General features: G+C 39.6%; 1 protein-coding gene across 1 annotated transcript; it reads left to right on the top strand.

Moving 5' to 3' along the window:
• The first annotated feature begins 2,867 nt into the window (after nucleotides 1-2,867).
• fzd1 (frizzled class receptor 1) lies at nucleotides 2,868-8,394 on the top strand. Its single transcript, XM_008411058.3, has one exon. It carries the CDS (start codon nucleotides 3,223-3,225, stop codon nucleotides 4,867-4,869), a length of 1,647 nt encoding a protein of 548 aa, XP_008409280.1. The 5' UTR covers nucleotides 2,868-3,222; the 3' UTR covers nucleotides 4,870-8,394.
• The last annotated feature ends 8,022 nt before the right edge of the window (nucleotides 8,395-16,416 follow it).

Below are 16,416 nucleotides of genomic sequence, written 5' to 3'. Positions count from 1 at the left end.
CCTAACTGTAAATAATGGGAGTGGCAGCATCATCCCGTGGGGCTGTTTTGCTGCAGGAGCACTTCATAAAATAGATGGCATCGTGAGAAAAGAACATCATGTGAAAATATTGAAGCAACATCTAAGACATCAGCCAAGGAGTAATAGCTCAGAAGCAGACTGGTCTTCAACATACAGTCCAGGTGACTGTAAAGAGGCCTAATGACAGTAAAGTCATCAGTTTGGCGAGGCCACCAAGCTCTGATCTCAGTCCTCTAGCAGTTGCAGGTAGATCTTTAAAGTCATGTGGCAGTGAGGCGACCCACAAACCTGACTGAGGTAAGCCAGTTCTGTCAGGAGGAATGGGACAGAACTCCAGCAAACTCTGTGAGTAGCTCCCGGGAGGAACCCAGAGGAGGCGTGAGATGAATGAAGAGTTTATCGTCTTTTCATGCTTGACTATTCAACAAGGCTCCAGTCAATAGGTGGCAGCAGTGCTCAAAATAACCAACAGGTGCCTGTTAAACCCAGTAGAAGAAGGAGCCTACTATACACTGGTGAAAACACAGTAGACAGCTGATGGAGCTGGAGAAGTTTGTAACAGTGAGAAGAAAACAACGGCAGAGAAAAAAACAAATTTCAGTAGAGTTAAGATCTGACATGACTAGCTCAGTATGTTCATGTGATTACCTGAGTGACTAGAGGGGCGTGAAAGTATTTCTGATCCATTGCTTGACAGAAAATAAGAAACTGGTAAAAGGCAGTACTGCCTTTTATTGGTGTGTGTATAGAATTAATCAGGCATACAAACAAAGCGCTGCTGCTAGACTTCTGACCAACACCAGGAAAATGGATCCGATTACAACAGTTTTAAAATATCTGCTCTGGCTCAGGTGTGTAGAAGAACAGGCTTTGTATTGGCCTATAAAGCGCTACTGGTTTTGATCCAGAACACATTTCTGAGTTACCAGAAGTATATGAGAACTTGATCTCAGTAGAACCCTTCTTACTTGGTTCCTGGACCAGAGCCACACAGGTGAAGTTTCTATTTTCTGGGTCTCTCCTCTCCGTTGTGGTCGTCGCCTGTAGGCTTCGGAACTTTGGCCGGGGGGTGCGGAAAACGCTCAGGAGGAGGAGAAATTGTTGCTTCCTTTAAATCAGGATGGAAAACGTCCGATTAACGAACTGTGAACATTTTCATCTTTAATGTAATGTTTTTATAATTTATTTTTATTTTCTGTAACACACTTTGGATTGCCTGAGGTGTGAATGTTGCTGTATGAATAAACTGGCCTTGCCCGGTTCCCAAGTGATGGCAGGAGAGACTGATAAGAGCAATTGGAGCCTGGACTCCAGTAATGTTCTGGTAAAGAAACCAAAAAGTGAAGCTCACTGTACCAGTCTGTCTACATTCCAACCTTTAGTTGTAGTCATGAGACACAAATCATGACTGAAGCAATGAGATCCTGGATACAGTCAGATCAAATATGGATGGATGGATTTAATATACAAAATGATAGATGGTAAAAAAAGGCATGCACACAAAAAGAGAGAGGGAGACAGAGAGGAAGCTGTAAAGCTGGAGAAAGTAAGACAAAAGTAAACAGGAAGTACATGTGAAGAGAATGGCTTTTGTTTACAGAGACTCAGCGTGTAGTTTTGTGCACACATCTAATAGGGTGGGGGGTGGAGAATGTAATAATTAAAAGAAGCATCAAATTAATTTAATAATTAAAAGATTTTATGTGGTGACTGATACTATTGGCTGCATCAAACTAATAACATTGGCTTTAGGAACATTTGAACTGATTTACTGTAACAGTCTTATTTCTACAGAACATTATGTTGTCTTATTTTGGAACTCACTGATGGAAAGTATCTTCTAGCATTCTTCCATATGATCTTTCTGTTACACGCTTGTTCTTGTACATTAACTTTGACTAACTTAAGGAACTTTAATTTATTTCTCCAAATGTTTCCTTTCATTTATTCATGCTCATCTTGTTCAAGTTGTATATGTTTTATGTATTGCTAACATGTAACATTATGTAATGCATCGGCTCAATGAAGCTGACCAAAAACTGCATGCGCCATAAACAACCTCATAGCCAGGAAATCTTAACAAAATGTCTTAAGCTTTCCTTTCTCGACTTTAATTGCTTAATATTTGGAAGAATAGTCAACACAGACTGAACGGCTTCGTTCTAAAACTGCGCAGAAAATCGATGTCATGGTTCACAACTCTGCCTCCTGTTGGGAGAAATTGAGCTCAATGAGAGAAATCCCAGAAGAACAGACTGAGATGAGAATACAGCAACAGACAGGCTTGTTTTGCAGTAAAAAAAAAAAAAAATATATATATATATATATATATATATATATATATATATATATATATATATATATATATATATATATATATTTTTTTTTTTTTTTTTTTTTTTTTTTTTTTTTTTTTGAGCAGTACAGAAGAAACAGTGCCATCTATAGTCATGATGGTCAAAAGCATCAGCGGCTTCTTTTGGAATGCAATTACATTTGCAAACTTTTTATTATTATTATTTTGTGTGTGTGCTTTGGGAAAGAAAATTGCACAAAAATTGTAATTTCTACATAATATATATATATGTATATATTATGAAACTGTATATTTTTCAATTTCTTATGTTGTATTTTACTTATTTGAGCTTCATTTTAAAATGAAGCTCAAATAAGTACTTCTGTTACTGCTTTCTGATGCGAACATCCTTAATAAGAAAGAGAACCATCAAATCTAGCAGGACTTGGGTGTGAAACAGCTTTTATTTTGAAGGGGCTCGGTGGATGTTGCACATGCATTGACGTGCGTTTGGCTCCAACCAGACGGAGGCAAAGAGAGAAATAGAGAGAGAAATAGAGAAATAGAGAAGGAGAGAGAGCAAGCAGAGGGTTTGACCGGCGCTCTGACTCTGTGTTGTGCAGACGGAATACTGAGGCTCCTGCGTTGGAGGGGAAACCTCTTCATTCGGCTCCAAAGAGGATTTTAAATGAAGGTTTCGGGTTTGCTGCTGGGGATCGCGGATTTTTGTTCCGTTTATCTCCCCCGCCGCGGGATGAGAAGCTGAGGGACGGGGACAGGAGAACCGCGGGGAGACGCTGCGTTCAGCTCGGCAACAAAGAAGCGCTCAGGGAAGCTGCTGAGGCTGAGGGAACGTCAAGTTATTCCCAACAAACAGAAAGTCGTGCTGTGGATCCTTCCTCGCAATGCTGCTGCACGGACTGCTCCGCACGGCGGTCTCTCTGCTGCCCTTCATCCTGTCCGCCTCCTTCAGGGTCAACGCTCAGTACGGAGACCGAGGAATGTCTATCCCGGAACACGGATTCTGCCAGCCGATCTCCATCCCGCTGTGCACGGACATAGCATACAACGAGACCATCATGCCGAACCTGCTGGGCCACACGAACCAGGAAGACGCGGGACTGGAAGTCCACCAGTTCTACCCCCTGGTGAAAGTGCAGTGCTCCCCGGATTTAAAGTTCTTCCTCTGCTCCATGTACGCACCCGTGTGCACGGTGCTGGAGCAGGCGCTGCCCCCGTGCCGCTCTCTGTGTGAGCGCGCTCGGCAGGGCTGCGAGGCGCTGATGAACAAGTTCGGCTTCCAGTGGCCCGACAGCCTCGCGTGCGAGAAGTTCCCGGTGCACGGCGCGGGCGAGCTGTGCGTGGGCCAGAACATGTCGGACCGCGCGGAGCCGGAGGGGCCCGGGCACTACCCCACCGCGCGCTCCCCGCCCGAGCCCACGCACGGTCAGTTCAGGTGTCCGGGGCCCCTCGTAGTCCCCCCCTACCTGAACTACCGCTTCTTGGGGCAGGAGAACTGCGGCGCCCCGTGCGAGCTGAAGAAGTCTCATGGGATGATGTACTTCAGCGAGGAGGAGCTGAAATTTGCTCGTATTTGGATCGGAATCTGGTCGATCCTGTGCTGCGCCTCCACTCTGTTCACGGTGCTGACCTACCTGGTGGATATGAAGCGCTTCAGCTACCCAGAGCGGCCCATAGTCTTCCTGTCTGGCTGCTACACCATGGTGTCCATCGCCTATATTGCTGGATTCCTACTGGAGGACAAGGTGGTTTGCAATGATCGCTTTGAGAAAGAAATGAGGACTGTGGTGCAGGGCACCAAGAAGGAGGGCTGCACCATCCTCTTCATGATGCTCTACTTCTTCAGCATGGCCAGCTCCATCTGGTGGGTCATCCTGGCCCTCACCTGGTTCCTGGCGGCCGGGATGAAGTGGGGCCACGAAGCTATCGAGGCTAACTCCCAGTACTTCCACCTCGCAGCCTGGGCCGTTCCCGCCATAAAGACCATCACCATCCTGGCAGTTGGCCAGGTGGACGGAGACGTGCTGAGCGGGGTCTGTTTTGTGGGCATCAACAGCGTGGACGCCCTCCGAGGCTTCGTCCTGGCGCCTCTCTTCGTCTACCTGTTCATCGGGACTTCCTTCCTCCTGGCCGGATTCGTGTCCCTCTTCCGCATCCGGACCATCATGAAACACGACGGCACCAAGACAGAGAAGCTGGAGAAGCTGATGGTGCGGATCGGGATCTTCAGCGTGCTCTACACCGTGCCGGCCACCATCGTCATCGCCTGCTACTTCTACGAGCAGGCCTTCCGCGAGCAGTGGGAAAGGACGTGGGTCAGCCAGTCGTGTAAGACGTACGCCGTGCCTTGCCCCATCCAGAACCACCCCAACATGAGCCCGGACTTCACCGTCTTCATGATCAAGTATCTCATGACGCTCATAGTGGGAATCACTTCCGGCTTCTGGATCTGGTCTGGTAAGACCCTGAACTCATGGCGGAGGTTTTACACGAGACTGACCAACAGCAAGCAGGGCGAAACCACAGTGTGACGGGCTTTTCACAAACTCACTCCTGTGTTCTGGACCCACCAGAGACCTTCGCTCTGTTTTATTGTACATACACATTTGTGAGATTTTTTTTTTAAAGTATATATTTGTATTTAAAGGCTGAAAAAAATAATCCATCTTTTTTCATCTTTGGATATGTTGGAGAAACATCACAAAAAGCCAGCTAACCGTAGCGAATCCTGGTGTCTGTCTCATGACCCGATTGACTGTGGACACCCATGGGAGAACTTCACACGGAGTGTTTGTGTCTGTAGGTCGGTGGAGTGTTTGTGAGCGAGTGCAGCGTCTATTCTAAGAAGAGTCCCGTGAAACCCAAGTGCTTCCTCGTGGCCTCATCTTATCCTGATTAACCAGCTGCACTTTGTGTCTGAGGAAGCAGCTTATGCTTTCTGAGGCCTCGCGTTGGCCGCCTGGGACAAGAAACGCGGTGCGGCTCCTACTTTTTTTTAATCAGGAGTCACTGAGACAGATGGTTATGGACAGTGTGTTTTATGGGCCCTTGCAAATGTAACATTCCTCTGTTAAAGTAAAAAAAAAGAAGTTCTTATTGCCGTGCAAATGGAAAATAAGGTTTCTGCTGCAGAACTCCGGCTCTGAACCAAGACGGTTTTCACTCTTTCTTTTCTTTCTTTCTTTCTTCCGTTTTTTTTTTTTTTTTTTTTTTTTTGCAATATGGGAATCCTTAGTGCAAAATGCCTTCCTCCACAGAGATACAGCAAACCTGAGCAAAATAATCTTCAGAGCTCAGTCAAATAAAACAAGGGGATTTGGGATTGGAAATAGTTTCGGACACATTTAGCCACATATTTAGGAGATTTAAGGTAAAAATAGAATAATTTTTAATTTTGCTTTTTAGACACCGTGGGATTTTAGATGGAACTTATAAAAAATGTTGAAGAATTAAAATTATGTGACTCGTAGGCAAATTTTGACCATTGATAAATTGCTCTAAAAATTATTATGATAAACAATAATATTGTTGTTTTGAGACCATTTTCAAGTAATAGAATGATAATGGCAAAAATAATGCAAGGTTGCCCTCTCAAATATCAATAAACTTTAATTTAGTAAAGAACACCTAATACTGGAACTGGAAGATATTTGAAATATTCTCCCCCAAAAGCCTCCGACCAAAACCAAGAAACGAAATGGAAATAAAAACCACCCACCACCGAGACCATGAATGAAACAGATTATGAGGAGAATTGCTCTGTAAAAACATTAATTATCAGAATGGAAATTATCCAGCTGATTTTAATTGATCATGCGGTCAATTGATTTATTGCTTACTGCGAGAGGCTAGTCACTGATCAGTTTAATAAGCTGCTGGTCATTTAATAACTTCATCTTTTCCAACCTTTGTTGTGGAACTTTTTCAACTGGCGATAAATCGGGCCAGCAAAGGAAATGTGGTGAAGCGGTTCTAATTAAAAAGATCTGCGAAAAGTTATTTGGTTTTGATCAGGAGTCATTATGTGACCCATTTTATTGAGTCAATTGGCTCAAATGGGGTTAGCAACCAAAATAAATGGGAATAAAGAAATATAGAGCAGGAAGCGATTAATAGGATTAATCAGGTTAATGACAATGAATCGACTATTGAAATAATGATCAACTAATTTAACAATCAATTAATCGTTCAAGTGGAATGTACAGACCCCAACCATTTCCTAAATGAATAACATATTCAGAGCAGTAAACAGCACAAAATAATCTATATTTTGGATTTAAGATTAAAACCATTTCTGTGTCAATATGTTTGACACAGAACTCAAGCGGCAGTTTCAGGTTAAAAAACAAAGAAAAAACATTTTCAACCAACTCTTGCTATCCAATTATTAATCTTAATAAATAACACCAGATCAGGCCTGCGCTGTGTGGACGTTCAGTCCAGCTGAAAGGCCTGAGCTTCCCACATGTTGATGTTTGAAGGATTTTCTTTAGCTACAGATTCATCCTTTTCTCCAAATGATCAAGTACTCACTAAAGGAATGCTGTTATTGCATTTTATGCAGTAAGTGCTTATTTTCTTATTTCAAAAATTTCTAAAATTTCTAATTGTATTAAAAAGATAAAATCTGCAGAATGGGCCCGTTTTTATCTGATTAATTGATTATTTGGCTGAATAATTGATAGAATAATCAATTACTAAAATAACTTAGTTGCAACTCTAAAATAAAGATTTCAGAGGAGGATATACGATTCAGCAAAGGTACATGTGTGATATGAGAGGCTATATATCCACCATAACAGTTAACCTGTTAAACAGTTATCAAGTACAAAATAACGTTAGCAAGTGACTGTTGGTCCAAAATAAGGGTTGAAAGGTGATGGTGTGAAATGACCCAAATTAATTAATAATTTAATATAAACAAACCTGATCATTCACAGATTCACATCTATTCCTCCACAGCTCAGAATTAGTGCATTAATATGTTTTGATGAAATTAAATGAAGAAGCAGCAGATGCTTTACATTTTTAAAAGTAGCTGGTTTTACTCACAGGTGAGAAATGATCAAATATCTGTATATCTGTCAAACTTTGGATATTTTTGACAGTTGTACAAATAATTAGCAGAACATCTAAAGAAAAATAATATGGAGTGGTTTCATAATAACTATTTTTAGAGCAAAAAAAGTAAACCCTGAATTTGGATTTTAGAGCTTTTATTGCACTCTTTCTGGGTCTTTATTTGACATAAAAACAAATTTAGCTAAACATGATAGAAAAATGTTAGATGTGCTAGATGCAATTTTAATTCACAAGAAGGTAAATCCAAGCAGAATTATTGATGCAGCTGGCCTTGCAGGATGTAATCTGCATTATTTTGTGGGTAACAAGGCTGTGAAAACGTGGTGGGTCAAAGTGGAAGGCTGTGGGCGCCACATGATGATGCATTAGAGGGACGTAAACGCCAGGACTCTTCATTTTAATCCACCATTGAAAATAATATTCTGACAGTTTATGGAGATGTGCGTTGTCCATAGGATAGTGGGTCTCTGAGGCTATACAGGAGGCTGTAATGGAGGGATTGGGGTGGGGGTGGAGGTGAGGGTGGGGGAGATCCATGAATATGTAACCTTGTTTTTTACTTGGAAGCTGAATGTTTGAGTTGGTGTTCAAAGGCCTGTCGGTGAGGTGCAGATTGTGGAGAACATGGCTGCAATGCAGGACTGAAACGCAGCCAGCAGCTTGCATGTCTTCCACTGCAGAAAGGAAGCATTGTGTTGAAATGCAGAGTGGCCACTCACACACACACACACACACACACAAGCACACACACAGACTGCGTATCCTTGTCGGATTCTCTTCCACACGGTGCTTCCGATTCCTAAGAACTCTTTTATTGTCTTGACGTATCTACAGTTGTCATGGCTTTGAAGTAATTTTCGTTACCTTTGCTATGAAGAGAACATTTTATATTTATAGAAAAAAAATCTTATATAAGCACACATTACATTAATTTCTTTATAAATAAAAAACAAACTCACCCGTTCAACTTTTGAGCTATTTGTCTAATGTCTTTTTCTTCTGTCAGAAAAGTACAGCAATTGACTATATATGTCCGTTATATACACTGCTCAAAAAAATAAAGGGAACACTTAAATAACACAATATTACTCCAAGTAAATCAAACTTCTGTGAAATCAAACTGTCCACTTAGGAAGCAACACTGATTGACAACGGGGATCCTCGTCGGGTCAATCAGTGTTGCTTCCTAAGTGGACAGTTTGATTTCACAGAAGTTTGATTCCCCTCCCCATATATATATATATATATATATATATATAAGGAGGGGAGGGCCGGGCCGCTCGGCTCTGAAGATTCCTTCAGAAGCTAATATGTGGCTTGGACGAGCCGATCTCAGTGAGCGTTCTGGGTGTTTTCTCTCTGAGCAGCTGCAGAGGAACGGCGAGGAAAAGGAAATTCTTCACATGAAAGATGTGCTGCTGAACTTTCAACTATGCAGACAGTAAAGATTGGAATTTATTATTTTTTAAGGGGGGCTCGCTTTTTAACCCAAATTCCTTTTTGCTTCCAGAAGTTGGTTTGAGAGGAAGTCTAGTGAATAACGCGCTCCATTTCATGCAGCGTAACAGCCTGGCTTAGAGTTACACAGATTGTACGACATTGTTCTGTCTACATTGTCGTATAATCTGTGTAACTGACTGTGTGACAGCATAAGCTCACCTATCAACAATCTTTGCTGCTTCAAACACCACCAGGCTGAGCTTTATCGTAAAGATGATTAATTGGCTTCCATAGAAGGAGTTTCGTGTTTGACAGCAAACCTAACAACCTTTAAACTTTTCCTAGATCTATATTCGGTCAGTGTAGGGGCTCTGCAGCTGCAGTGTCTCTCTGTGACCTATTTCTAACAACTTTGGATTAAAAATGATCATGAACAAATGTTTTCAAATGCAGACACAGAAACATTCATGTTTTAGCAGTTTATTGCAATAGAAAGAATTGAATTTTGACAAATAATATTTTTAGGTCTATTTTTCTTGTCATTAGTGTTAGACTGTTTTTTTTTACATAATTTTTCGCAAACAACATTACAAAGGTATCAAAGTTTTTCAAAGTTTTAAGTTGTCCTTTTTGAAAATTTCTTTTTTTTAAAGACAACTTTCAAAAAAACTCAATGTACTTGAGCAGTGAGTACATTGAGCAGAACTCGCTCAATGTGCAAATGATGGAGCAGCTGCAGTTTAGCAGAGAGGAAGTGAGAGGGGATGAGCACAAGACTGATTGACAGCAGTAAGCCCCTCCTCCTGGCTCTGATTGGTTGTTTTGAACTTAGTGGTGTATTTCTGCAGTTAGTGGAGCACTGGGAGAAGGCAGAGGAGTTAGATATTTTTCATAGATTATTGGTCTAATGAAAATTATAATTTTAATAAATATGTAAAAAGCTTTTTTTTTACTAAAAGTTACATACTGCACCTTTAACACACATCACTTAAACACTGAGGCAGCTACTAATTGAATGTAACTGGCTTATAAAGTTTGTTTCCATTTCAATTGACATAGCAAATTTTAAGGAGACATAGGAGTTCACTTTGTTGGTTTCTTGACCTCAAACCACTTAAAGCTGTAGTATGTAACCCTGGTACAGAATATGGTTTTTTATGTATTTGTTAAAACTGTACCATGTTGTGACAGAACAACATGAAACAAGTAATCTGTGAAAAGATCAATTTCCTCCTCCCCTCTGCAGTCCGAAGAAATGTATTTCTTTGGCAAGAAATTCAAAAGCTCTTTAAATGTATACGACTGAAAAGAAAACATTTTGTTGCAATTACCAAATTGCTTTTCCATATATCAACCAGACTTAACATTTAGAGATTCACCAGCTCTGATCACTCAGCTGTTATCCAGCATTTTATTGTCACCATGTTCCAGAAGACACTGGAACTTATGACTGCAAATTAAAGCTGTGGTTGACAGAATCAAAAGGAATACCCAACAACTCAGAAACTTTCAGATTAATCTCAGATTTTTTTTCCCTGACTTTGAAAAGTCTAAAATTTGCAAGAAAAAAAGTCCTCGCACATCTTTGACTTTTAGAACTAACTAAGAAACTTCCACATTTTTTCAAGAATTTCTCAGTTTTTTGGCAAAACGTACTCCCGCTTTTTTTCCGTCTACAATGGTTCTAGCACGCCATCGTAGGGACGTCCTTTGTGTGTAACTTATGTCAATAAATTAAAGATGAACAACAAAGGTGATACACCTTATGTCTCCCAAAGCTCTGGAATGTGACTTGATCCAGAGAGAACCTTATATGTTGCCACAGTTGAGCCTCAAGGTTAAAAACAGCCTCCAGCTTGCTGCAGCCGCCATGTTGAAGCATCAGCTGCCACAGCCATTGTTCCTGCTCTCTTCAACTGTTTCACAGCTTTTACATCACCACTGCCCCAACAACTCCTGGCATGGACTGTCACATACATAGACATCTGACAACTGTGAAGACTGACCTTGGGGGCTGAGACGTGGAACATATGTTTCACACAACAACACTGACTGAGTCAGTTGCTTTGTAAATAGAAATGTGAGGCTAACGTGGTCATCTGGAACAGACTGTTTCTCTGTGATTGTGACAGCAGCACAGTATAGTTGTTAAATGTTGAACCCTGAAGCAGATCAACACTCCTGTGCTCATCACAGCAGAATCCTTACATCTGGTTCTACTCTTTGATCAGAATATGGTCACAACATGTTCTGTTGTTTTACAAATGTCCTGCTTTATATGCAGCTGAAAAAATATGTCTGTCTTGTGTAGAAAACATCATAATCTGACAAAAGGAAGTGAGATTTAACTTATTTTCAAGAACTTTTTCAAGATCAAATAAAATGTCTGATTTTTTATATTAAAAGACTCTTTACACCCATTACATTTAACATTATAGAAGTATAATTGAAACATTGGTAAAATAACGATATTAAGCCTCATTTTGATTTAGTATGTCTCCGCACATGGTAGAAAACATGCTAGTCTGACTCTTCACATGGTTGTCTGTTAGTCTGGTAGACTCAATCAATCAATCAATCAATCAATCAATCAATCAATCAATCAATCAATCAATCAATCAATCAATCAATCAATCAATCAATCAATCAATCAATCAATCAATCAATCAAGTTTATTTGTATAGCAAATTTCAGCAACAAGACAGTTCAAAGTGTTTTACACAGTACATCATAAAAATATAAAATCATATAGCACACAATCAGCAATTGAATCATTATATTTGGTCAGTTGCCATCTTTACTCATTAGAATGTTGATTAATGCTTCCCTGATTGTTTCACAAGCAACTCAGTAGGTGGGTTTTTAGTCTATATTTAAAGAACTCAGTGTAGACTCGGTTCGATTATGGACCAACATTTGTTATATTTTCAGCTGGTGTGGTTCTCTTTCACACTGCATTGTGTGAAATGAACCAAAGCTTTTGAAAAACCTGTTTCCCCCTTACCTGTAGGGGCGCTGCACCAAGAACCATTTAGGGAATTGACTGTGCTGCAGTCCACTTCCTGCTTTTGGAGTGGTCTCCGCTCCAAAAGCAGCAACAATGCAACAATGCAGTGTTACTGGCGATGAACTCCCATTCCGTCTGTTCGTCCCCCAATCTACCCTAAAATCACTCGTGAACAAGACACTTGAACTCATCACCTTGAGGGATTGACGCCCAACCAAGATGGAGCAATCCATGTTTTATTCCATCAGGAACCACAGCCTTGTATTTACAGAATCTGACTCTCAACAAAACTGCTTTCCTCTTAGCTGTGGATCGCTACCACCAGCTGAAGGTCATGGACCGAAGAAGTCAACAGAACCACATAATCTGTGAAGCTCAAAGATGGGATGTTGAGGTTCCCAAACCAAACGGTTCACACTGAACTGTGACATCAATGTCATTCATTTATTGGTTTTATTTTAATGGTTCACTTTTACTGTTATGTTTTGGTAGATTAGTCATTTCATTTTAACTTGGTAGCTCAATTGAGTATTACTATCATAGTGAGTTTGTCAACTGAAGCATTTCAAGTAGAAGGTTGAATTACTTTTGTTAAACTTTTATATTTTGGAGAGAATTTATATATTTAAGCTGTTCAAGAATATCAGAGCTGAACTTAATCCTTCATCTACTGTATTTAATACCTAATCCTCAGGCAGGTATTTATAAACAACTGAGACTGAGAATTATTTGACCATTTCCTGATGATCAACTGTGCCTCGATTTGGTCATTTTGATCTAAATTCATTATGTTGTCTTTCAGCATTTTTTCATGAATTGCCACACCAAACCTATTGTTGCAAGACAGTTCCCACAATCTGATAGACCTGTTGAATTTTATAAGGTTGAGTGGATAAATGTTTCTAAGATTCATCACGGTGAAAGGCTGACTGTTACCCCTGAAAACCACTGTTTTTCTGTTCCTTCTACTTTTACATTTTTACAGTGATTTACATGGCAGAGCATCATCTTATTAGGCACTTTAGAGATAGATCAGTTGTTCCATGAAGTGGTGTTGGTGACATTCTGCAGCCAAATGCAATCCAATGAGTGATTCTCATTATAGATCCAGATAGAATTCACATGACCCCTGCAATAGAAAAATGGCATCATGGAGGGAATTTGCACATTAAGACAAAATCCGATTTTCAGGGAATCTTCAGGACACAAACAGCTCAGAGACAGAAACAAACCTTATCTTGTGGAAAGCATGTGTAGAGTGTTTTTTTCCGCCCAACATATGTCATTCTTCCTGTTTCAATGAGAATCACCTCAGGCTGCACTTTATTAAAGTTTCTAAACCAAACTAGTTTAGCAACCTAAACCAGATTACAGCACAGAGTATGACTCTCTCCATGAATTTCTGTTTTCACCTGAACTAACCTTCCCACCAGTAGAGAAGTAATAATGTAAAAGAAAAGGAAAGAGGCTTCTGTCGTCTGAAAGAAGAGCGCCATGTCTGAACCTGCCCCTGTGTACACAGATTTCCATGTCTGTCATTACCTTGTGTACAGCCAGAACTGAAACAGAAACATTCCCGCTCCGTTTCTACATGTATGACAAGGTCGGCTTGCTTCTGTTGTGAGCCAACAAACCCACACATGCAGAGCTTTTTATTTATTTAGATTTCTTCCAAGACATATGAACAAATCTGTTATGTGAATAACTGATTTTATTATAGCCTTTTGAAATCTAATGAAATAGAAACAGACAGAGATTGTCTAAAGATTTCCATCTCTAGAGGTTTACCAGGAGGACCAGCTTGCTAATTAGGCTAATTCTCATCTCACAGACTTCCATGTTTATCAAAGTAGTAGCCAGCAGTACAAGAAGTGGGTTTGCATTATATGTGATGCATAAGGACGAGTCACTAACCTGGTGAAAACCTTTGTTCCATGCTTTGCTTCATCCTGAAGGTCTGGGCTGACACGTTCTGCCTTTGAGAATATTTGTGATCCTCATATGGCCAAAAATAAAAATAAGTCTGACACCCTGCTCTAAACCAAGTGCCCGTATTCATGCTGTTATCTGTAGGTATGTTTTCTTTTGCTGGGGCTTCATTTGCATTTTGGAGCTGCTTTTTTTTTTCTAGAAAGCACTTTGAATCACACTGGGTGAGCTGTGCTATTTAGAGAGGAACACATTCCATTGTTTTGCTTTGACGCATCGAATGGAAACTCTGAATGTACAGCTAAATAAAGTAAATGCAGGTTATATCACAAAGTAAGTCAATCTTCACTAGTGTGTTTGTTTTTTTCAGTATTAATCTCTCCCATCTTGTGTTTTATGTCTGTTCTGTTACGTGAAGGGGAAGTTTTCCTGGAATTTGGTGGAATGTTGTATGAAGAAAGAATCTCCTCCCAAAGAGAGGTTTCCATTTTACCTCTCCTTGTTGAATCTCAAAGTGCCTGAAGGTCAGCTCCACTCTGCTCAGTAGCAGCAGCATCCCATCAAATGAGCTGGCACCACCTGCACAGCTCCACCTGTGGTTGACTGATGTGCTGTTTCATACACTTCTTACGCTGTCTTTCACTCAAACGCCCACCAGTGTCACCGGCTGCTGCAGGAGTCGCATCAGCACATGCTCCTCCGATTCATCCGTTTCCTTCTGTCAGTTCCATGTGAAAGCTTGTTTTTCTCTCCTTTCATTTGCATTACAATTTAGGTGAAAATAGGTGATTCTCAGGGTCGATACTTGGCCCTGTGTCTGTGCCAATGTTAGCAGATTCCGACACATCTGGAGCAGAGGAACGCTCTGAAGCTGTCCCTCAGGAGAACTTGTCAATTCTGCAGCATGCATCGTAATGAGGGCTGTTAAAGTGCTGCTGTTTGAGAAGAGAGAGCAGCTCTCAAAGCAGGATCAGTTACAGGGTCATCGCAGTAATGGGGGTCATATTTATCAAACCACTGAGTCAAATCCATAATTCATAAAAACATGTAAAGCACTGCGTTGCTGTTCCATCACATGCATTCAGAACTGACTCACTCCTACTTATTTACTTATTTGTTGGGAGAAAAAACCCTGACACCATTCTGGTCCAAACGGGCCACTTCCAAGTGTTGTTAAATTATCCAATTAAAAATGAGAATGTCACAAAAATGTAGCATACATAAAACTATTAGAACCGTTTGATCAACAAGGCTCTTAATGCTCAGCATGTCAAATAAACTAAAGACTTAGGCTACATTCACAGAGCAGAAAAAGTGAGTCTCAAGTTCAATATCTTTTTACTCACCAAAACCTCCGATCTGTTATGTGGAACTGAATTAGATCCTAGAAATAAATATTATTTATTTAATAAATAAATAAATATTATTTATTATTATTTGTCTTTCTTTAAAATCATTAGTTAAAATTGACTTTTATATTAAGGCTTTAATATTTGTATTTCTTTATTTCTTTATTATTTTTATTATCACCCTATATATATATATATATATATATATATATATATATATATATATATATATATATATATATATATATATATATATATATATCTTAATTGATTTGGTTTATTTTTTGTTTCTTGTTTCATTTATTTTAATTGATGTTTTTTGTGTAAAGCACTTTGTAGTATTTGTTTGAAAAGTACAATTATTATTATTATTATTATTATTATTATTATTATTATTATTATTATTATTATTATTATTATTATATGAGTTTGATTGTTTTCAAAGCGTCTGCAATCTGAACATTCACGTCGCATTTTATCCGACTTTTACATCATTTCAGGAGACATGAAGCCAGACGCAGTAAATTCAGATGTAAACAACGGCTGGAAATAATATTCTGAACTTATGGAAGAAGTCTGTCACTAGCTGCATTTCCACTGACCATATAATTTACAGTTTGACATTTCAGAAATAAATTTGCTTAATGGAAACATAACAATAAAAAAAACTAGATTTAAAGTTTTGGTGCTAGGATAAGGTGTTTTGTTTTTCCTGGCCACATCAAAATTGGTTTATTTAGCAAAACTACAATGGAAACACTTTTTACTCATCACAGGAGTCACATTATCAACAATCAGACGTCGCTACTGTCGCAAACCACAAAGAAGACGACAGGAAGTAGAAAGAGGATGATGCTACAGCATGTTTTTTAATGTCTTATCACGTGAACCAACTTATTTATGTCTTTAATCATGTTATTTAATGGAAACATTAAACAATTGTGTTTTCCCAATGAAAGATTGAGCAATAAGTATCTGTCAGAATGTCTTCAGCAAAAAAAGTCTTACATTTATGACTTTCTTGTAGATTGTTTCTACTTTCAGCAACAAACTACCTTGTTGCTGAAGGTAGATTACTGAAAATGTTCATGTCATGTTTTTTCGACATTAGCCAAATGTCGACAACATTTTTTTGCACATTAGTAATGGAAACGCAGCTTCTGAAGCACACCACATTCTTTTTACCAGGATTTTAAAAATACAGAACTCCATAAGTGCAGAACTCCATACGTTTGAGTCTTTTCCTAGGCCAACTGAACTCTAAAAAACAT

Source organism: Poecilia reticulata, chromosome 16 (assembly GCF_904066995.2).
Source record: "Poecilia reticulata chromosome 16, P_reticulata-male-v2, whole genome shotgun sequence".
In the NCBI taxonomy this organism is placed as follows: Eukaryota; Metazoa; Chordata; class Actinopteri; order Cyprinodontiformes; family Poeciliidae; genus Poecilia; species Poecilia reticulata.
The sequence above is the reverse complement of the archived record's forward strand: the minus strand, read 5'-3'. Positions and strand labels throughout refer to the sequence as shown.

Bases quoted from the DNA above. Each gene is read 5' to 3' on its own strand.
- fzd1 (XM_008411058.3), top strand. From the start codon at position 3,223: ATGCTGCTGCACGGACTGCTCCGCACGGCGGTCTCTCTGCTGCCCTTC.